The sequence below is a fragment of the Syzygium oleosum genome, unplaced genomic scaffold, assembly GCF_021117445.2.
Source record: "Syzygium oleosum isolate NSW1041296 unplaced genomic scaffold, Sole_v2.1 Sole_v2.53, whole genome shotgun sequence".
NCBI classification, from domain to species: Eukaryota; Viridiplantae; Streptophyta; class Magnoliopsida; order Myrtales; family Myrtaceae; genus Syzygium; species Syzygium oleosum.
Window position 1 is genome coordinate 76,077 of NW_026607537.1, and position 24,648 is coordinate 100,724.

The window sequence follows — 24,648 nt, forward strand, 5'->3', positions numbered from 1 at the left end:
ACCGACCCGCGTAAAATGCATCAGGTCTATCACTTTGAGATCGATCTCCGGCCCTCGTAAAACGCATCAGGCTCATGACACAACCCGCGTAAGACGCATCAGGTTTGTCATCTTCCGGTAGTCCGGGCATCGTCCCGCGAAAAACGCATCACGACAGGTCCAATACCCCGTGTAAAACGCATCAGGGCTTTATGTGATCACACGTACGCAACCACCAATTATTATTTGAACCCCGCGTAAAACGCATCAAGGCGATTTAGGTGATCACATGCTCATGACGTTCGTGGACACACGCATAATGCACATGTTATGCCAATACTCAGTATGCACGCTCATGGCCACAAAATCCGCACTCGGCATTCGCGAAATTTACACTGTGCACTCAATATGATTTGGCTATTTATTCAAATAACACCACAACATGCTCAATTCACATCTCAATATGCCCAATAGACCAATTAGTCCAAATCAATCGCAACATGTAATTTGGCACCCAATTTCACGCAATTAAAACACCAAAACTACTCAGGCCGATAGTCTACCAAGCACCTCATGAATTGGCCACGCCAAGCACATCATAGGGCATTACAATCACAATCAAGCCATGCTTAATTGAGCCTCCTCATGGGTCGATCACAATTCCCTTAGCGATTCACACTAAAACCCCGATTAACCAATTATGGCCCGAATCAACCCAATACCAAATCAGCCATGAACAGTCCACCCTAGGCCACTAATTCCCTTCCAAATCACCACATTAGACCACAAAAATCACCATGGAAACAGCCATCATTCAGTCCACAAATTACACCCGCCTAATCCACATTTTTGCCCGAACCAAGGCTCCCATGATCAGCCACCACACAGCACATTATAGGCCACTAAACCTCATTTAACTTATCAAGCTACGCCACTAAAATAGCCACAAGATCAGCCCCTAACATCCTCCACAAGTTAACCCCTAAATTACCCTAATTAACCCCTAAAACTCATCTAGAAATGTACATTAGCCTAACTAGGGTTTAGGGTTGTACTCACCTAAATTCCTAAGCTCCCAAACAAGGCTGAACAGGTGGGAGAATGGGCGGTCCGAGCGGGCTCACGGCGGCGACAGGCGGCCTTCACGGCGACGCGAGCGGCGGCGACTTGCGGACGGCGGCCCACGGTGGGGCCTGCTCACCCGGCTGACGAAAGGGAGAGAGAGAGAGAGAGAATGGGATGGCTGGATGGTGGTGGTGCAAGGCGTGGAACGGTGGCACACGGCGATGGCACCGGCGAGTGGCGGTGGTGCTCCGGCGAGGGGCCTCACGCGGCCGAGAGAGGGAGAGAGAGAGAGCTCGGCTAGAGAGTGAGGGAGAGAAGAGGATGGCCGGAGATGGTGAGGAATGAGGAAGAGAGAGAGAGAATGGGAGAGATATACACATTGGGCTAGTGGGGTTGGTGAACAACTTCTCCTAATTGACCATCTTGCCCTCACTTCGAGGGTTAGGATTTAATCTAGACTAAATATCTAAGGGCAATCTAGTCTTAGGATTTTAGCAATAATAGAGGCTGGTCAAGACTAATATAAACCCCAAAATTCGAAATTATGCCTAGGGCATAGGGGCAAAATGGTAATTTTTCCGATGCCGGGTCAAATTTTCAATTTTCGACTCTACCGATCCCAAATATAATTGGCCACACTTATACGACGTTGTCCTTGCAAAATAGTCGCGTACGCCCACGAAATTCGACACCGAAGTCCGGACTCAATTCCACGATCGATTTCGCTCAATTTGCGACTTTAGCGTCTCTCACTAACGGGCGGCTGTTTAGGGGTTACGCGTATCGACCTAGGGTTACTCGAGTCGTGACGATCTCGATCTCCCAGAGAACACGAGGATTTATCACTAGTTCCGGGGGTCGCGATCGTTCGGATTAAGTTCGGGATCGTTCGCCACGCGTACTCTCGGTCGTGCGGAATCACCCGCTATCCGATCGTACGTCACTGGTCAAACCAAATCCGTCACTCTCTTTGGATCGGCTCACATTGGCACAAAATATTCCCTCATCGTTTCTCGGAATCGGATTCAATTCACGGTCGAGTTCTTGGGTCCACGTACCATTTTCTTAGTTAGCCATTCTCTATTGGTCAGTATCCCGAGAATGATCAGTTCCGGGCGAGACTTACTAAAACGAAATGAGAAATACACATCCATATTATTGATCACGAAAATGGGTTGAATTCGGGACGTTACATGACATACGTAATGGTTATTAAATACAGCATGAGCAAATGACTTGCATGAGGACGTGGCAATCGAATAACATGTGCGAATAATGTAGGAATCAAATAAGACCTATGAATCAAATATCTAATGTATCAACCAAACATATGCAACGTGTCAAATTAATTAGTGTGACATGTGTCGTGATAGGTAAAGATGCATGAGTGCAATTTGAAATCCATGTCCGACATCCGATTCTCGTTATTTGTACGGTGTTGGAAGACTCACGTCGAGAGATTTCCAATGAGCCCAATTTTGCGGGGTAGAATGGCCTAAGGCTAGGATCTATGAGCTAGACATCGTTTTTTTTTTTTTTGGTAAGTAAACTAGACATCGTTTTCGTGACTTAACATTTGCAAAATCTTCATTGTCAATAATTAGAGGTGTGGAAAGTTTCATTTGATTCTGTGATCTCTAGCTATGGTTTTGGACTCTACAACCTTTTCAAGTATCGGAGGGTTTGACCGAAGTTTGACTGGCGATTACTTCCTCATTCAATATCCAATTGACCCTATTTTTGTTGCTCAAATGCTTGCAAGATGTGCAATTGAAATTGGAAATCACAAACTTCTTGATACCGCGAAAAACGAGCGACCAATCCCGAAGGATAAAAATTTACTGCCGGATTTTAGTGGCAATATGAATAACAAAGACCCGATTTGACGAGCATAACCCATAGTTTGGAGCCTTATAGCTCATCTGTCAAACAGGGCTCATATGGAGAGTTCTTTTCGCTGATAGAAGCTCATTAAATGTTCTATCATCTATGTATTGGGGCTTCTTCAATCAATCGTAAAGATTGCCTAGGATCTGGGGCTAATTTACCAGTGCCATCCATTAAGATCGTCTACCCTTTTTACAAGATATAAAATCAGTGGTGCTACTTTTTCTTGCTGTATCTTTTGAACTCCAGGGAGTTGATTGGAAGCTTTTCCCTTATTTTTTTTTATCGATTATCTTCTTCAATAACAGCAACCCTTTCATCGGCCAATAAGACCACCTCTCTCCCAAGAGCATCTCTCCCTTCTCTTGTTTCCGCATAATCATTTCCTTGAGAAAAAATAATTTTTTCAAGAGAATAGTTACTTCACTTTGTAATCCACTAACATGTGTATTAAGCAAAGGCGAATATATATCTACCTTTTTATCAACCATTTATATTTGTTAGCAATGTTTGTTAATTTTTTATAAGAAGAAAGAATAAAAAAAACTATGCCTTTTCAACCAAATATAGCCTCAATGGCAATTCTGTGAATATTATTGAAATTGTAAAGGGTAATTAAAAGATAGTACTTTGGACGGAGGCTAGCGGATGCTAGATTTGTCGCGTAGATGAAAGTTTGTGTTTTTATTCGGAACATTTGAAAATTCGTGCTAAAATTGTCACAATAGTAAAGGTTGGTGTTTCCCTTGTAAATTAAAAATTTTAATTTTAACCACCACCAGCAATTATATATATTTTTTCCCTTATAAATAAATAAGAGGGGCCGGCCCAATGAGACTCCGAATGAGCTGCACCTAGCTAAGAGATAAGCCTCAGACTCCCCCTGTCTGTCTTATCTCTTATTCTATCGGAACCTGCATGCTGCGGCAGAGCAATGCTGCTGCATTCAATCCCGGCGAATAAATCTGTGATTTCGGGGTTCGGTCGGTCGAATGGGCAAATCTGCCTTCTTGAATCATGTTCGACCAAATCTCAGACCCGTCTCCCAATCATGCGCTCCATTACTTCCTCCGGTTGGGGCGGGAGGGGAGGATTCAAGAGGCAGGTGGTCGTCCAAGGAGCCCATCCGAATTCGGACCAGGAAGAGGAAGACCAAGAAGAGTTTAGAGTAATAACAGCTATGAGGAGCGAGTACAACGACATTGTCATAGTGGACACTGCGAGATCCCGGTTCCTGTTGTTGGACTCCACGCACAACGTTCACAGCATAGTGAACAAAGGGGAGGACAAATGGAGTGGCTCCTACTGGGACGAGTTCGCGAGCCTGCAGGTCATAGTCCCCGAAGGCCCCATCGCCATCTTCGGATTGGGGGGCGGGACTGCTGCTCATCTGATGCTGCAACTGTGGCCTTCGTTGCAGATTGAAGGGTGGGAGATTGATGAGGTTCTGATCAACAAGGCCAGGGAGTATATGGGGCTCTCTGATCTGGAAAAGACTAATCGAGCAGGTGGTATGGTCAGCGTTCACATCGGCGATGTCCTTTCTCCTCTGGTGAAGGTTGATGGAGGATATTACTCGGGAATCGCGGTCGACTTGTTCGCGGGAGGCAGGGTATTGCCGCAGTTGCAGGAGGTCGAGACTTGGTTGGAGTTGAAGGAGAGGTTGATGCCCAGTGGCCGCATCATGGTGAACTGCGGCGGAATCGATGACGCCCATCCCACGGGAATCACTAGAGAGTGGGAGCGGAATTCCACGATCATGGCAATGTCGAGTGCATTCCCAGGGGAGTTGAGCTGGAGGAGAACGGCACAAGCGGAAGGCGAAAACTATCTAGCCCTCACGGGACCATTGCCTGATCTCGATTTGTGGTCTGCCAGAGTCCCCGGTCGTTTGAGCAAGAATGTCAGAGAATGGAGGCCTTGCCTTTGACTTATCCTGCCCGAACAAAGTCGGCCTCTGGATCTCCGGTTATCGCACAGGGCCCGCATCTGATTAGACCAATGCAAGTGGAGGACCTTAACATCGAATGATATGTTTTAGAAGCGCAGGAGCCGTATTCTGTCTATATTCCTCTCTAGCAGCTCCTCTCTCTTCATTCAACTTCATCTTAGCTTGAATGCACAATCCATCAGTCAGGCAATGGTACTGGATGCCTCCTTCACTACTCATACTGGCTTATACAGTGGAATGATTCGATGTCACAGTGGTCAATGGCAATGTTTCGCTCTGAATGGTCTTCTATGGTGCCAAATTTGCAAGACTCGGCTTCCAGCAGCCAAGCGTGAACACACACACACACACAGCGCTTTAACATTGTCGTGACCTAAATTTTCCAACGCGGTTGGAAAAGGAATAGGTTTAGGGATATTACCTAATGGCGGGCCAACGACCCTCGATTAGGCGTGGCCTCTCCCAAGCCCATACCCCGCCCAACATTGAATTTTTACTTTAAGTTCTTAACAAGCTAAGTATTTTCTAGGAATCACCACTAGATATTTGGGGTCGGCTGAAATCAATTGAAATGCGGGAGCGTCGTCTCAATTCCTATGGAACCAGATATTTTAAGTACAGGGACTTAATTACGCTAATGCTTTTATTAGCGTCCTTTGGATACTTAATTAGTTGGTTGTTTTCTAAGTGGTCATTCGCTCTTGATTATGCCAATTATTATCCTAAAGGTCGCGATGTCGCTAAGTGACCATGCAAAATATTCTTGAGGAGGTTTATTATGATCCCAAACTAGTCCTAACCATCATAGAAAGGAAATTAACAATCATGATATTGAAACGTGGTGCGGTAAATGGACAACCAAATATTTAAAACATCCAAGTAAACACGAAAGAGAATACACATCACTTTGTTCTTAGCCCCAAGAAAGCAACCACGTGAGCTAAAACTCAAATTGAGTTTAATTTCTTGTTTAAAGATCGATCTAGCTAAGTCTAAGCTATATCAAAGATGTTTACTATAACTCTTAGATTAAATGCATGCTATATAAATAAATCTAAGCCAAATCTAATGCTAAAACCTAACAACTTAAAAAAGGCCTACTTCTAATCTATTTTGTATTATTAATTCCGAAAATAGGGACTCCGGCCGGGCCACTGGACCCGGCTCGAATAAGGGGTCGACATAGTCTCACGGGTTCGGGCCAAGGACGAAAACTCACCAAACCCACGTCTGAATATAACTAAAACTCAGCCCAAACATTTATAAACTAAGCCAGGCCCAAGTCCATTTAACTTATAACAAACCCAAATCTACTCAAGTATAACCTCAAGCCCACCTCTTAATCTTTTTTCTCACGAAAGACTGCACCTTAGCCTATTTCTCTGATTTTCTTTTGTTTTCTCTTGCTCATCATTACCTCTCTCTCCTTTTACTTTTTCTGTTTTTTTTTATGCCCCATCTTTCTCTTCAACCCACCAAGAACGCCCCAACTCCATTCGCACTCACTACAACAAAATCAACAGAACACGATCGAATAATACACAATCAACCACACAGGTCCATCACCGGACTTCAGCCACCAGCCACCACCGTGAACGCCTCTATCAAACAACTTCAGCTATTCATCATTCACTGAACATCTCCATCTAACAACGACTTCAGCCGTTCACCAGAACACCTGCATCATTTACAATCGGCTAACCATGGAAACATTCAATACATGGGTTAAAGAGACAAACCCATGCCAACACCTCAAGGAATCACCAATCGAGAGAACTACGCGATCCATTTACTCACTATTGACCATCGTTTATTCACACCGGGGGCAATGCACAGATCTAAGACAAACAAAGAGACAAGCATCCTTGTGGCATTCTCATGTTCAGATTTGAATATCACGAAACCAAAATAACACAAATGATTCGAAGGTTCATACGATGCGGATTTCAGCTATTCTCTTGAATACGTTTCCTAGCTTCAAGGAGACATTTCAACAAACATTTTGCGTGCAACAAGATTACTAAATCTAGTCATGAAATTAAAATGGTTTCTCATCTTAAATCAACGTTTAAACAACATTGTTATTACCAATCATCAAGTAGCTAACTCAGACTTTCAGTGATTCATACTTGAGTTACGTGAACACGACTTGATCTTGTACCTCTCCAAAACAGGGTAGAAAAAAGGGAAATGAGGTTACTTTGCCGAGGACATGCTTCCAGCTGCAATCACTAGTCCCGCTAGTGCAAGGGAGATCTGTAAAATGACTCTTGTGAAGATGGGCAACTGTTAAGAAACTTCAGGTTCGAATAAGTCGCTTCGAGTTTCCACAGCCAAGAACGGGAAAAAACAGAGTCTCCAGTGGCAGCCGGGCTGACTGTGACGAGAAGAGACCCGAAGAGGGCAACGATCCGCAATGAAGGAACGGGAGAGGTTTTCTCGGAAACCACCGAGAGAATGACCCCTTAGGCGTTCAAGGATTTCTCTAATCTATGCAACAAAAACCCTCTCAGTTCTTGCTCTCTTACCGTGTTTGTGCTTAGTCATGGCCGATCTTTAAGGTGACTGGGAACCAAAACGACAGAGAAAGCCTTCTCTTCTTTCTGTGGCCTCTCTCCCTCACTCGCCCGACCCTTTTCTCTGTGAACCTCCCCCGTGTTCGTCCTTGCTCATATAAGTCAAAGCTCTTCGGAATATTTCCAGCTCAATCCGTGCGGAGTGCGTCTTTCTCTACCGAGTGAGCAACGATCGGCGACGAGGTTGTGTGAGTCGGAGGAAGGCAGCGGCCGTAGAGGGGAATGAGGGCGTCGGGAGAACCATAAAAAATTGGAGGGGGGAAGAGAGTTTTATCTGAGCATGTTTTTTCTTTCCGACCTTTCCCCCCAAGAATAAAAGAACCATCTTTTTTTAATGGAAAAATAACGCAAATGATTCGATCAAAATAATAATAAAAAATGATACAAATAGTCTCTAAATTTTGGTTCTATGTGAAACGTAGCCTATGAACTTTTAATTTGTTCAATATGATCCCTAAACTGTAACTCAATATGCAATGTAATCCATGGACTTTTAGTTTATTCGATGTGGTCCCTGAAATTTTATTACATATTCCATTTAGTCCTTGAACCATGTGAAAATATTTGATATTATCCATGAACTTAAATCAATGAAATGACAATATTAAATATTTTCATCTAGTTCGACAACTAAATTGAACATCTACTAAAAGTCCAAGGACTACATTGAACAAAATAAAAGTTCAAGGACCACATTTCATATTGAGTTAAGGTTCAGAAATCACATTAAACAAATTTAAAGTTCACGGATTACATTGTACATTAGGCTAAAATTCAAGAACTATTTGTGTCATTATCCTTTTTTTAATTAAAAAGCCATGTTTCTCGGTCTCTTTAGCCACTGCTTCCATTCTCTCTCCTCCAAAAGAATAAAAAACCGAGGTTTTGTGTCGTTGCGCGATCGTGAGGTGCCAAGTGTCATGCTCTAAGTGATTGAACGATCTCGAAATTCCACAGGTCGAAATTTCTTTAATCAGACCCAAGGTCCTTAAAATTTAAGGTCCCTAAATCAAATGTATAAAGAAAAGATTAGAAACTAATGAAATTCTAATATTTTTTTCTCGGTCAAAGGTTAAATTCTTTGGGTTGACCGAAAAATTAACCTTTAGCCAATTTTATGAAACTCTGAAATTTAAAGGCCTAATTCTACATGTATATGCTAAATTGACACCTGTATGAAATTAAGCTACTAAGAATACTAATCTAAAAAAATTTTGAGTCAAATAAACGAGTCTCGCTGCGATCGGGGATCTCGAATCTCGAATTTTCTAATCTCGACTATCAGGAAAATTCATGTGTCAACGGACATAAAAGATAATTATAGTGTAAGCTAGAGACAGATTGATGAGGTTTTTGGCCAGACTTTGTCCTCGCAATATCCAAACAAAAGAGAGGATATATAGTCTAACCTTCTGGGCATGATTCCAAGAGGCAAGAGAGGGAGAATCATGGAACTCGCCTTCCTCATGCTAGTTCCATTCTATTTTACCACTTAAGGTTACTCTTGGCCTTTTACTAACCAATACCTAAAAGGGTTTGGCCTTCTTATCTTCCGAGTAACCTTAAGACCCATCTCTTTCCCCATGGGCCCATACTGGTGGCACTAGGAAGGACTTTTGGCAACACCGTTTACTTGAAAAGTTGGCCCACTTGGACACGTGGCAGCCAGCTAATGGAACTAGCCTATCGCCCATGTGGCGAACCAGGCCTACCCAATAATTTCTAGTCAAAAGGACGTGAAAAAAAGAAAACAGCGCAATGTTGCAACGGGATGCACAGTCAGCCAAGAATAACGTGCAAATGTTACTTGGCAATCCTAACCGAATCCAATTCCACCAATCGCTATGTTAGTTTGAGCAATAGACGTGCAAGTGTGTATATTGTGTTGGCTACTCACGGCAAGGAACAAGGACCAAGAGACAATGGGAATAATATAAATTTCATTGAGTGAGAAATGGTTACCAGGTTGAACCTAAATCGGGTAGAAACCGGGTTGTAGTCCCGGGTAGGGATTCATCCCTTGACCCAGTAAAGTTGGATCGGATCCAGTCGGCTGGGCTTCTTGGGTGACTCCAAGTCCAGTATTCGCATTTCCTACGAATGAACTGTGTTGGCCCCATTGACCTTGCACTGGTATCCATTGTATTGGCGGCCACTGGACATGACTGGAAGGCTCGACTGAAGTTGGTGCTGGAGTCGAGGGATGTTGTATCGGGTCATCTTGGTCTGATTTTTTATTCTGAGGTGAATTGTTGGACGATTCCTCCATCACAGGTAGGGCCGTTTGTTGGTTTTCACTGGTAGGTGGTTTTGTTCTGACTTTTTGGCATGTATGCAGGTGTTTGAATTCCTACCCGAAGTGCTAACTCGTTTTGCCGGGTGAGATTTGCAACAACGAAATTAGATAGCTATCGGGGGCAATTCGAAAGAATTTGCGGAAGCTAGGTCAGAACCGAAGGCTCTGATACCATGACAGAAAATGTAAAGGAAGAAGAAATATTGAAAATGTTCTTGTTGTATATTTTCTGTACATGTACATGCCAATATTTATAGTACAAAGAAAAGATCAAATAAAGAATAAACGAGATACATTTTCCTAATTAATCCCGATTGACTGCATCAATTAATCCTCAATCTTCATGATTAGAATCAGAATCAAGAATCAAATCGGATCTGTCTCCAACATTTGTGAATGTATGATAGAGAAAGATGATGTTGTGAACCCATACCTTGCAATTTCGATGGAATAAGAATCATCTTCCTAATCTTTTAAAGACGATGCTCCATTTTGATCGATCCATGTGTTTTGAATCTCTCAAAATCGCGATTTTGCTTTTATTTGCTACTTGAAGACCATTAGCTTCCGTGTCGTGAAAGATTATGTTAGTACCTTGTAGGTTGGAAGATGTCGTTGGACTTAAAAATAATTCGCAATCACAACTCGATGATTCCTCGATGAAATCGACGCGTGATTGTTTTGTTTTCATTAATCTTAAAATAAATGCTGCTCTGATAGAGCTTCCACCAGCTTAACTTTCTCGGAGTCTTCACGAAAAAGGAGAAATCTTGGGTTGTTGCCCTGCCCTGGGAGATTCAGGCTGTGACCTTTGACAAAATATGAGCTCTCTTGAGTCGAAAAGGAAGAAGATAAATAGGAAACACAAAATAAAAACGAGAGAGAAAAGTCAAAAAATTATGCACAACCACGTCATTTCACTTAAGTTCTTCCATGTCAGACGACAGTCATGCCACATAGGACGGTTCGGGCCACATCATCTTTTTCATGTTAAAATTGACCGAAATGATTACATTGAAATTTCACGAAAATGTTTAGATATACATTGCCAAAATTGAAACGTTTAGCACTACATTGGAATCCATACAATATGTACAGGACTAAATTTGTAATTTTCCCTAAACAACAATGTGTCATGTCTATTTGTTGACACCTGAATTTTAGTTTATTTTTCAAATTTTTCTAAAAAATCACAAAATTAGGATTATGAATATTGGCCAAGCTTAGGAACCTATTTCTAAACCAAATTTTTTAGAATTTTTCTGAATTTTTCCTTAATTTCTTTAAGCCAAAATAAGAGAGAAAATCAAGAAAAATACCAAATGGAATCCAAAAATTCCATAAAAATAGTCATTAGTCTTCTTTTAAATCCAATTTAATCAATTCAGCATCAATTTTATAAAATTTCAATTGGGAATGTGTTTTTCCCAAAATCGGGTAAAATCAAGCCCAAATTGTACCAAAAATTCAATTGAACCATTTCTAGTCATTTCTAGGCCACTGTGTATTCACAACAAATGATTCTGGGACCTTGAATTACATATTAGTCTGTCCAATTACATGATTTAAAAGAAAAATTGAAAAACCCCCAAAAATCAATTGAAAATTAAGGATTTTAAACCCAAATTGGGGATCTTGATCAATTTGAAATTGTCGAGCCAAGAGACCATCATTTCTAGAATTAATCAGTCATGGGAAATCCAAATTTGGCATCAATTTTGCCTAATCAGGTCATCTAGATACAGAATTGAATAAAAACCCTAGTCATCCGAATTGGAAATTTGGGAATTATGAGTTTAATTGTGATGAAAATTAGGACAAATTTCATATTTGGATGCAAAATGTGCTGAGGAACCCAATTTTGGGATTAAAATTGAAAAATAAGGTTAAAATCGGGTTGAATTTGTGAATTTAGACCAACCCGGGTCTATCGGGTCAGTCGGATCGACCTGACCCAACTTTGGTCAGTCTCCTTCTTTACTCGACTTGCCCAGAACATATGAGATACTTGAAAAAACATCTCCGGCCGCCTCCTCACCGCCTTACTGGCGCCAAATGAGCATGTGAAAATCAAGTTTACCAGCTGGCATCGGAGATTCTTTATAACCGACTTGAAGGTCAGTGGTAACGATTTTTGGGCGGGAAATCTAACTAGAAAAAGAAGAAAAAACGTTATCCAGTGAGAAGAAGGTGTTCGACAAAATCACTAAGAGAAAGAGAGAGAACCAGAAATCGAGAAAGAGAGAATTTGAGCTTGAGAGGTGTGTCGAGGTTCCAAGGACCGAGCGATCGGCGTTTTTCCGACCAGAAAAAGGCCAACAAATCGACTTCGACGGTGAACCTCTTCACTTGGAAAACTTGTGCCGAAGCTAGTTGTGAAGCTCTGAAACTTGAGCTCGGCCGACGCATCCTGAGCTTCTCTGACAAAGCTGAGATCACTAGCTTGAAGCTCAGGTGTCAGGAAACAGCCTCATGGTCCTTGATTGCCTCAGAAATTTCATTTGATCTTCCGACGAAGCAAGTAAAGTTTCATTCTTATCACAGTTTAGCAAAATTTCCATAATAGGTTTGTTTAGCTCAATCGAGTTCAATCATGCATGTTTCTTCATGATTTTGCAATTACGGATGCTTAGAACATGTCCTAATCATGTTTGTATTGTTTGATTGCATTTTTTATCATTGAATCTGCATTAAACCGAGTCGGCCGCCATTGTTGAACTTTGCCGGAGCTTTCCTGGCCTCGCCGGAGCGCATCCTGTGGCCATAGGCCACTCAAGTTAATTGCTTCTCACCTTGATTGATGCTCTGATGTTGATTTGGATCGATTTAGACAGCTGGGGCGATTAGAATATAAATTTGAAGTATGTAAAGGTTAGTCTACGTTAATGATGATTTAGGTTTTTTAGACCAGCTTTTTGCCGGCCGGCGGTGATCCAATGACGAACCGGAGAGATTGGATAGCAAGTAGACAATATAAGGTTGGTGTAAAGCCTAAGATGATGATCAAAAGGTCGCCGGAAGCTCGTCGGAGCTCGGCCCAAATAGGCGGCCTTGAAAACCTAAAACTTGAATTATGCCTACCACTCGCTCGGCGAAATGCCGTAGAAAGGGAAGGTGGAAACGGCGCCGTTTCGGCGTTGTGCCCTTTGGGGTGATAGCCGACGTCGGTGCTGGTCGGTTCGGCTTGGCCGAATCGGACTGAACCGCCTGGTTCGGTTCGATCCCTCGGCGGGAAAAGAAAAATTTTAAAATACATGTATAAAATAATATTTAAAAAAATAAAAAGGTGGAAAAACTATAAAAAAAAATCAGGAAAATAAGAAATTCTAAAAAATTTAGAAAAAACCAGAAAAAAAATTGAAAAATTCGAAAATTCAATAAAAAAAATTTCAGAAAATCCAAATTTTCAGAAATTCCGAAAAATCAAAGAAAATCTATAAAAATCAGAAAATTGGAAAAAATCAATAAAAATTTGAAAATTTCTGAAAATTTCATAAAATATAAAAATTCAGAAAATCAAATAAAAAAATGTGAAAAATTCAGAAAAATACAAAAAAAATTGAAAAATCTCAAAATCCCATAAAAATTTCAAAAATTTCAAAGAAATTTTTAGAAAATCAAGAAAAAAAGTTCTTGGGAAAATAAATTTTCAAAAAAAATCAAAAATTTTAAAAATTCACATAATGGTTTAGAAACAACGTGGCCAATCTTTGCAAGTGAAATTAGAATTTTTTGAAGTGCCTAAATGGCATTTTTAGGAATGCCTTAGTTTAGGAATTAAAAGGGGTTTTTACCCCTAAAAACCATAAAACAACACAAATCATTGAATGAACAAGCCTTTAGAGCTTTACTAGGGTTTAGGTGTTTTGGATTGGCTTCCTTTTAGAGACAATTTAGGATTGACTTGATTGTACTATTAATGATGATTGGGTGACTACGATTAGAATGGTTAGAATTAATAGATAGACTTCGGAAACTCATGTGACACGTTAAACACATCGTATCGTTTTACGTACCGAAAGGGCGTTAGAGATCTCAATTTGGGATCATTAGCGTAACCAAGTTCCCTTACTTAGAATCTTTGGTTTGCAAAATCGTGATATTTTTTCCGTACCTCGATTAGGTTTCTAGTCAACTTACCAATAATGACTAGTGGTAACTCCAAATCGAAAATTTACATTGAATAGAAAGTATAAAAATTACAACACACTGTCACGTGAGGTATGGTATGGGAGAGGCCCCCGTTTATCTAGCGATGGGAAGTTTGTGGGACAGTATCGGACCCTAGTAGTCCATTCGGGGACAGTTTCCCCATTCGTGACAAATGGAAGTACCTCCTTAGCGTGCCAAAAGCGCGGCGCGACACTATTACAAACACAATAGTTCACAATAACATTACCATTTGTTGGTCAATTATGAATGCCAAACCTTCACCGTCGGTAAGGTCAATTATTAGATTTTTGAGAACCCAAGACCAAATGTCCTTGTTCTCCACTTTCATAACAACCCAGGCTAGTGGAAACATATAGTTATTTCCATCTCTTCCAACGGCAACCAATACAATTCCTTTGCATAAACTCTTCAAATAAACTTTCATCTAACCCTATCACTTTCTACAACCAGCCAAGAAACCCCTTTTGCCTACATCAAAGCAAAAATACATCATATCAAATTTAGCCTTAAAATCAGGCTGTGATCTCAACATAAACTCTACTACCTAGGTGCTAAAGCCTACATTCCCCTGCATGGACCCAAATCCATGAATATTCATCATTGTGGTTATCCATCAATAAACTCATCACCTTGTACTTGGCCCTTTTGCACTAATTTGCAAACACATTAACCCGTAAATGCTCATTCATTCGAGGACTCTTCATTTCTGGCATGGTCTTGATGGTGTTGAAGAATTTCCTGGCCAACCAAATACTAGTTATCCTTTTATTGGCAAATAAAATGCCACAATTATGCTCTTACTCAATACTCCACATATCTTACATTGACACTTCTCTTGTACACATATTACTCTAACATCTTGGTATTTCTAATGAATTAAAGTACCTCCCCATAGCATCTTGGGAATGTTTTGCATTATTCAACTTCATATGTATGAAAAACACAAGTTCTAGCATTTTGATCCTTAGAAGCATATCTACTATTCCTTCCACACAAACTACTTCATCTTCATTATCATCCTGTGATGTAAAATGTCATCATCACCACTTTTGGTATATTTTATGTCATCACCATTAGCCACCAGAGGTCATTGGTCCCTAGTTACAATTTCATTGAGTTTCCCATGTGATGCATTCTTCCTTTGATCATATTCCATAACTTGTTCCCTTGCTTGTGCAAGTTCCTCCTGATCATCATCACTTGGGAACTCTATATGCACCAAAGATTCCTCATCTTTATAACCTGACCGTGCAACGTTTTAACCCCTACCCAACTCCAATCCCTTCTTAATCAACTGTCTTCACCACTATATATATATAGTTATAGTTATGGAATATTTATATATTTATATATGTTGTGACCCTCCCAAGGTTGAGATCCCCGAGGAAAGTTGACGAATTGCCACGCGGGCACAAATGATCCCTCTTGCGAGATGGTGCCTGTGCCTAGCATGGGTCCTCCCAAGCCCTATCAATCGCAATTGATTTTCTCTTTCAGTTAATTTATGTTATTTATTATTCATGATAATTGTTTCTTAAATGCTCTGTTAAGATGGGTTTATAGAAAGAATCTTTGGGCAATTAGGAAGATTTCATGTTTTGCCTCTAACAGAAGGAAAGGATCCAAGTACATGGATACCAAAAAGGAAATGAGTTTTTTTTGGATGATTGTACAAAGGAAGTATGATTGCAAATCTCATGGTGCAATAAGAGGAATTTCTCAAGTGAAGATTAACAAGGATCATATTTAAATCAATGGTATATTTCAAACATATACCTTGGGTGTGATATTGATAGCAATGTCGGCATTGGGTATAAAGAAGCCTGAAATAATGACAATCTAATGAGTGTGATGCCCTTTAACGGGAAACATCTCTTACTGGCTAGTTGACTGAATAATCTAGAACCAAGAAAATTGCCTTGTATACACTAGTCTTCTTTAGTTAGTGGCTATGACGAAATGAAACATTCTAAAGGGTTAATTAATCTACACTTCGCTTTTCCCTCTTTATGGTATCTTGCCAAATGGCAGCCCGATTCTCTAGTTGCAAAAGATTTGGCATAGAATTAAAGAATAATTCTAGAGATATTCTTTAAACATTGAAAATTATTCCTTTATATATTTTTGTTTTAAGTGAATAATGATTTTTTTATTGATGTAATAGAAATATTTTATTGCCTGATTCGGGAAAGATATTTTTTTTTGGGTTAATACCACAAAAACTCCAAACTGGTACACACAAATTTACTCCGAACTATTTTTTTTACCACCAAAAACCCCAAACTGGTACACCTATGACAATTTTACCCCGAACTAATTTTTTGACCACCAAAAACCCCAAACTAGTATACATATGACAAATTTACCTCTGTTAGTTTCCGTTAAATTTTACTATCAAATTACTAAGTTTGATGACACGTGATAGTTGACGGGTACATCAGTTTGGGGTTTTACTTCTCTATTTGTCACAAGTTTACCAATTTGTGATTTTTCATGATATTAATCTAATTTAACGAACACTAACGAAGGGTAAATTTATCACAAATGTACCAGTTTGGGGTTTTTAGTGGTCAAAAAATTAGTTTGGGGTAAAATTATCACAGGTGTACCAATTTGGGCTTTTTCATGGTCAAAAAATTAATTCGGGATAAAATTGTCACAGATGTACCAGTGTGAGATTTTTTGTTGTCAAAAAAATAATTCAGGGTAAATTTATCACGGGTGTACCAGTGTAGGATTTTTTATGGTCAAAAAATTAGTTCGAGGTAAAATTGCCACATATGTACCAGTGTGAGGTTTTTTGTGGTCAAAAAGATAGTTCGGGGTAAATTTATCACAAGTGTACCAATTTGGGGTTTTTAGTGGTCAAAAAATTAGTTCGGGGTAAAATTATCACAAGTTTACCAGTTTGGGATTTTTTGTGATATTAACCCTTTTTTTGTCAAGAGAGTAACCTTTTTTAGGGGAGCCAAGTAGCTGAATAGACAATATATTTTGTTAAGTTGCATATGCAAGTTATATTTCAAGTAAATTTGTACTTTGAGGATAATTTTCTTTTATTGATTATTATATGAAAATTCTGATGTATTTAGAATAGACAAAAAATATGTGTTTGCAAATGGTTTGAATGGGTTGTCTTATAATGTCATTACAATTGCCATAATTTCTTATCAACAGCTAATTGTATCATGTAGTCAAGGCAAAGATAGTATTCTATGTAATAATATTTTAGGGAGCATTTTCTTTTGCATTTGCATGATAATAATGGATCTTTAGAATTTTTTATGTATTTAACTTTGTCATATTTTTAATTTTTTTTAAATTATCTAACATCATTCAATGACGGCATGAAAAATAAATAAAAATTGGACTATTAGATTCACTAAATAAATTGAAAGTTGAGCAATTAAAAAGCACAAACAACAACGTAGTGGCACATATTGAAGTTGTAATTAAACGAAATGCGTACTAAAACTGATGGATGGTTCTTCTCACTCTTACTTGTGCTTAGTTTATGTTTTAAATAATAGTTTCCCAATACAAAAAAAGTGAAATATACAACTCATTAACGCAATATTTAGTTTGCCATCTATCAAATAAACTATTATTCAGAAAAAAGGGACACCGATTTTGTTTCAAATGAAGAAAGAAAAGGAAAAAAGAATAAAAGAATAAAAGAAGGTAAGACATAATGTTAAATTAAGAGTGGGCCACACATTAAACCTTAGTAAATGTTATTGAGAGGAACATGGGTAATTTCATCTCTAGTAAGAATTGAAACAAAAAAGCAAGAAGAAAAAATAAAGGTAAGAAACCATCTCAAATCAAAAGTAAGACTCGCAAGGGATAGTATAATCAGTTCAATGTGATAGGACATGTCAGGACCTAATAATGATGAATTCATCCATTCAATATGATAGGATATCCTCCATTCTTCATCCTTAAATAGCTTAATGATGTTGAAATTGGACCATAGATATCACACAATGATGAATTCATAAGCGAAGCTCATATTTGTTTGTTCTTTATTCCTAACTAGTTGTGTGAGAGATGTTTGGGGCAAGACACATTTTGTCATCTATAACAATTTGCCGGCTGGAACTACTTTAACAGTTCATTGCAAATCCAAGAATGACGATCTCGGGATCCATTATATAATGAGCAATTGGGAATTCGCATTCAGACCCAATTGGTTTGGGAGGACGTTGTTTTTTTGCGGCTTTGAATGGTCGAATCATTTTCAGCGGTTTGATATATATGTGCAAAAGAAGGACCAAGATCATTGCATCCTGTGTGCCTGGAAGATTTGGCCCACTGGTCCTTGTAGGTTCCATGAAAAAAACTCAGAGTATGATGTTTGTTTTCCATGGAATCCTCCTACACAATTAGAGAAGAAACCTCTTATGTGAATGTATTAGAGAGAGAGATATATGATGTCGTGATTTGATTCATCACAGTTTAGATGGAATAAGAATCATCTTGTCTCGCCGTTTTGTGTGATTCTATTTGTAGTTATTATTTTTATCGTTTATTGTCGCTTACAAAAGATTTCAATGTAAGTCTTTTTTAATAGAAAAAGGTAAATAAGTGTCAAATCATGTCAGTTTCGAATTTGTAATGCGGGAGTCGTATCACAAATCGACACCCTTGAGTTCGTAAGTTCATAAAATAAGTTCATTTTGAAAAATATGGCAAAAATACGAGAAGGCTAAATCAGGGAGAAGAACACTAGAAGTGCCAAAACTTGTGTATAGCGCTCGCTTTATTGCCAAAAGTTTTTTTCAGATCACTTAAGTGCCACTTTTTTTAAAAAAATGATCACTTAAGTGCCAACTCCGATATAGGTCACCGAAAATATGACGTGGCCATTTTTTATCAATTTCTCAGTCCCATGTGGCACGTCGGCGCTGACGGGGATAATTTTTAATAATATTTTAATATTTTTTCGATTTTTTAAATATTTTTTCCGAATTATTTTATTTTTTTCCTTCTTTTCTTTTTTTCTTTTCTTTCTTCTTTTTCTACCTTTGGCCAGTGACCGGCCACCGGCCATGGCCGGCCGCCTAGCCTTGCCCGAACGAGGCCGCTGTCGCCCGCCATAGGCCAACCCTCGCCTGGGCAAGGGCAAGCCCCGACAAGGGCTCCCCTCACCAGATCCAACGAGGCCGGCCATCGCCCAGGCCACGGCGGCCTCGCCAGGCGTCGCCTTCCCCCAGGCAATGCCCAGCAAGACCACCGTGGCCTAGGCGAGGGCCAGCCTCGCCTGGGCAAGGGCAAGCCCCAGCGAGGGCTCCCTTCGCCCAGGCCATGAAGGCCTCGCCGGGCATCGCCTTCCCCCGAGCGACACCCAACGAGGCCGCCGTGGCCTGGACGAGGGCCGACCTCACTGGATCTGGCAAGGCGAGGCCTCGCCGGGGCTCACTTGCCCTCGGCAAGGTGAGGGTCGGCCGCGCCTCGCCTGTGACGGTTGACAACGACCTTGTCCAGGCGAGGCCAGGCGATCGGCCATGGCCGGTGTCCGGTCATCAGCCAAAGGTAGAAAAAGAAGAAAGAAAAGGAAAAAAGAAAACAAGGATAAAAAGAAAAAAAATCAGAAAAAATATTTAAAAAATCGAAATATACACATGGAAATGCCACGTAGACTATTTTTTAAAAAAATATCCAACTCAGATTAAAATTTTAATTATAAAAGCCACGTATTAATTTGACCGGAATTTCTCGCCGTTGGCACTTAAATGATGGTTTTTCCTATGATTTGGCATTTAAGTTAGCCGGCGAAAACTTTTGGCACTAAAGTGAGTGCCGTATACAAGTTTTGGCACTTCTAGTGTTCTTTCCCCGCTAAATCAATGGGAGACATTTTTAAGTTGACAATATTCTGGGCCATTGATCTTCGAGTGATAATAAAAGCAATCTGACAATTAGAGATTTGCAACGGCCAGTTCAAATGCGGGGCATGTGAGAGGAATAATCACATTCTTAACTTGATTTCAAATAATGTTTCTTAACCTTGCATCTTCAAATAATGCATGGTCCAAATCCCTCTCTAATTGTGGTTGGAATTCACTAAAACAATTATTATTATCTATGGCATTTTGCACGCACGATAAAGTGCTTCGCATAGCCTTAGAAAAAGAGAATCATCGCTATTATGTCTTGGAACATTAGATAATCGACATTCCAGCCGCAACAGAAATTTTAATTCCCTTACGGCGAAGCTCACGGGGTGCTCAGCCTCGTGACAAGGGCCGGAGAGGAGGGACTTAAATTGATGTGAGTTCTGATGGATTCTTTGGAAGAGTAGATACGTTGTTGACACCTAAATTTCGACCGACCATTTAATAATAATTTGCATAGAAAATTAGGGATTAAATTTTAACCCCTAAACAAAAATATTAAAATTGCATAGCATATAGTTTAAGTTCATATAGGTTAGTTGCATTCCGTATTGGACCGGCGGTGGCGAGAAAGCTGAAAATTCACCGCGTAAACCGAGCTCGAGCACTCGGCTCACTCAATGGATTGTGGGCCAAAATTCACAAGTCTAAAAGGCTTTGGTTGTTTTAATTTGAGCTTAAATCAGCCCGAATTAAGTTAGCCCATCTGGAATTAAAATTAAATTAAAGGATAAAGCCTAAGTCTAAGCCCATTAGAACTAGGAAGCCCGGCCAATTAACCTAGGGTTGTGATATAAATATGTGATTATACCCTTTCGATCAAGGGGGGCTCTGACAATTTTCAGAACACGATTTTTGAGAGACACACGTGAGCAAGAGTAAGAGTAAGAGAGAGAGAGAGTCGGTCGCGCTCACCTCACAGCTGCGTCGCCTCGCGACCGTACCGCGCGGACCGCCGTTGCTGCTGTTCCGCGACATCGCCCGTGCCTACGCTGTGCTTGCCGCCGCCGCTGCCCGATGTCCACTACCACGCCGATCCAGTGACATTCGTGAGTTGCCACTGCTGTGTCCAGGCCTCTCTGCAGCCGTGTCTCACAGCCATCAGCGTACTTGGCTGCCCCACAGATTCCTTGTCGATCCAAATCAGCCCAGTTTTGGTTCTTGACGGCATCAACGAGTCTGTACGTGAAGAACCTAAAAGGAATACACAGCACAAATCTAAAAGGAGTCCAAAGTCAAAGAAGTGGTCCTACGAAAAGGCCTGCGTCATCAATTCCAGTGAGCTTGGCAACGTGCAATTCAGCCACTTGCCTTAGTTCTTGGGGCGAAATCAGAATTTCCAGCATCAGACCAGCAAACAACAAGCAATCGTCAACGTACTTCAGTCAATTCAGACGACTCCGGAGGCCCTCCATCGAACCTGGTTCGCTCTGCAGCAACTAGCACCGCGAGTACAACCGAGACGAACTCCAGTCCGCGATCCTGACATCCTCCGAAGTTGCTGATTGACTGGTGGCACCACCGCGCGCACCACTGCGCCCGCCGCTGGCCACCCCGTCGCCGTCCCACGGTGGGCCTCCATCACCGCCGCCTCTCATCGTCGCCGCCGCGTCTGCCGTCGATCACCCACCGTCGGTCACCGTCCCGATCAGTAATCCCGGCGATTCAAATTTGGAAAGAAATCCGCAAACCCGATCCGGCATCAAGCTCGAATTTGAAAGTTATCCGTAAATTAGGTAAGAAACTTTATCCGATATTGTTTCAAATATTTAAATTCCTAATTCGAGTGATTTTGTTGTCTTTGGTTGGTTAGTAGATATATTTGAATGATGCATGGCATATTCCAAGATTCCAAAAAATACACTAAGTTAGGAAATTCCTAACTTAACAACGTGTCGGGACGACTATCCGATCTCAACCATGAGATACGATATTCGGTGGCACGGAAAATCTTTATCCTGTCCATAACTATTTGGATACGATAGTAGATTTTATTTTGTTCCCAAATTCAAACGAATAGCCTTCCATCAATATCCATAACCACATGGATATGATCGCCGGTTTATATCGTTTCCCTAATTCAAAGATAATAAAACAAATCTTGCGGATCGCGTGGATTGGCTTTGATCGTGGTGGTTATATGCCTGTTTGATTTATTTCCTTTAAAAAGAAAATTCCAAACAAAGATTAGTTAGGATTTGAATTGATTTTATTAGAATATAATGATGCATGTTTAGGATAGGTTTAAAATAACTTTCTTTGAATAAGTCGATAGGATGACTTTTTAATTTAAATTAGGAATTAGAGTAATTTATTTCCTAGTTTAATTTAGATATTATCATAATCTCGATGGTTCATTTTAGGGTAATTCTTGATTTCAAATTTTCATAAAAATACCAAAAAGAAGTCACTTTAGGATAGATTAAATTATCCTTTTTTAGAATAGATTGCATGTTAATTTAGGCATTTTTTTAATTCCGAAATTCATTCAAAAATAAATCATTTGTCCGTCATTAGAATTAGGTCACGCCGTCGCATGACATATAGTTCGCATGCTAGGTTGCATTAATCGCATGTTAATTTTTGCACGTCATTACATATAGGTTAGTTTTCATTTAAATAAGTGAAAATCCTAAAAAATATTGAGTGAACTGCTTGTCAATTAGAAATCATATTAGGATTGTTGATGTGATTTTCTAGCTAATAATGCAGATGCTTACGTTGCTTCGAGGTAAGTAATTCTCCCAATCTTGCAATTTATTTAATGTTTTGATTATTGGGTGTTACTTTGGTGGTTTGCGCACCCGCATGATCACCTCACATGCTAGTGACTAAGTTAAAATGGATCCAGACTGCATGCATAAACATTTTTGAAAAGAAAAGGTACCGAAAGGGCGTTAGACTAGATCTAGCGTAATCAAGTCCCCGAGCTTAGAATCTTTGGTTCGTAGGAATAAAACATATCTCCCTATGTTTTATTTAGGTTTCTAATCGACTTACCATAAATAGATTAGTGGCGACTCCAAGCATGAAAATTTTTGCATGATAAAATCTTAAACCCTAAGTTGCGAATTGGTAGGGCTTGGGAGGGCCCGAGTTAGGCTTAGTCTTAACAATCCATTAGCCTGAGAGAAATTTTAGGTCGCGACAGCTTGGCGACTCCGCTGGGGACTTGAGTTAAAACTCTTAGTGGACTTAGGCCAGTTTTTCTTTTCAAAAAAATATTTTTGTTTGGCAGCAAGGATCCCAGGTACGTCCCTAACACTTTAGGTGTTAAATGTTTTTGCAAAATGGGAGGTATAAGGGGAGGCGTGATTGTTAACCATTGTTTTGCAGGGATGTGTTTTTGGATGTTTGGTTTATTTTATGCACGAAGCGCTGTATGATATAACCTGCTGTGCATGCCTTGCATTTACACTACACCACACACACTACCCGCTGCCGGACCTGGGCGGCACAGGTTTAGGATGGTACTGAGATAGTGGACACGCCGACCACACCCGCGTGGTACGGGTCGCCCTCCTTGGTCCCGAAAGTTCTTTCACGGTGTCATTGAGTTCCCACCACGGTTGCACCCTTTGCAACCCGAGTCGGCTCCTTGACTGAGCCTGAGTCAGGGGAACCCCGGCTTAACCACCACCATGACTGGTTTAGCCCGGTAATCCTCGCGTCTCCACTTTGTAAGCCAGAGTCTAGATAGAAATCGAATCTCACGTTTTATGCACATGTCTATGTGGTTGCCATGGTCCTACTGGGTGAAGTAAGTCTTCTGAACTCTCCTTTTTGCAATTAACTTAGTTATTACAATTTTCGGGTCGGTCCATGATAGGTCTAGGTTGGTTTTAAATTTGAAAGTAATAATCATTGAGTCCTTTTAAAAAAAAACGAAAAGAAAGAAAGCTCTTTTAGAGAATTTATTTTCAATCTATGTCTTTATTTTCCTAGATGTGTCATAGGTAATTATTTTCCTAAGAAGTTTGCCGTTGTCTTTCTTTTACAAAAAAAAAGGGCTTTAGAGAATTTGTTTTCAGTTCATAGTTTCTAGGGAGTCTCAATTTTTGTTTTTCATAGTTTTATGATTAGGGATTTTGGTGCTTCTATTTCCTAGGTTGTGTCTAGGGCGTTATTTACATTTCTTTGCCTAGATCACTTTTCATAAAGTCTCGTCCATATACGAATATTTTCATGAATAAACAAAAAAAGACTAGAAGCGTGTCATGGACCAACCTTGTCTTGACCATGTGCTTATTTGGTTCATTTCCTTTACATCGGGTAATTACGGACCGATCATGATCGCCTATTCGTACGCGGTCGAGAACTAGAATGGCAGATCAAACTGACTTACGAGATCATGTCGTTGGCATTGAGGCTCAAATGAAGCAAGTCCTCCCCGCAATGCAACAAATGTCCGCTGAGATCAAAGCCCTTCGGCTGACTCCCATTCCTGCATCCCCTGAGGCATCAGCCCCAAAGCATAAAGGTGGAAAGAATGACGATAGTGAGGAAGATGACGATCTTCCCGATTTAGTAGATGACCCCGTCCAGATTATCGTCAACAAGGACAAACCTGATGAACGGGTCAACAAACTTGAAGAGAGAGTGAAGCAGCTGGAAGGTTCACAGGATTCACCTTCGATCAACCTGTCTCTGTACACACAGATCAAAATCCCGAAGAAGTTCAAGATGCCAGACTTTGACAAGTACAATGGCACCTCCTGCCCAAAAGCCCACCTACAGCTATATCACGTACAAATGACCCCGTACGTTGATAATGAACTCCTGATGATTCATGCATTTCAAGCAAGTCTGATGGGTCCTGCCTTG

At 40.4% G+C, this 24,648-nt stretch overlaps 1 protein-coding gene across 1 annotated transcript; it reads left to right on the forward strand.

Moving 5' to 3' along the window:
* The first annotated feature begins 3,730 nt into the window (after positions 1-3,730).
* LOC115667260 (uncharacterized) lies at positions 3,731-5,163 on the forward strand. The gene has a single exon (XM_056307408.1). The coding sequence runs from the start codon at positions 3,866-3,868 to the stop codon at positions 4,859-4,861; it is 996 nt and encodes a 331-aa protein (XP_056163383.1). The 5' UTR covers positions 3,731-3,865; the 3' UTR covers positions 4,862-5,163.
* Positions 5,164-24,648: the final 19,485 nt, after the last annotated feature.

Excerpts from the sequence above, each read along its gene's own strand:
- LOC115667260 (XM_056307408.1), top strand. The coding sequence starts at position 3,866 with ATGCTGCTGCATTCAATCCCGGCGAATAAATCTGTGATTTCGGGGTTC.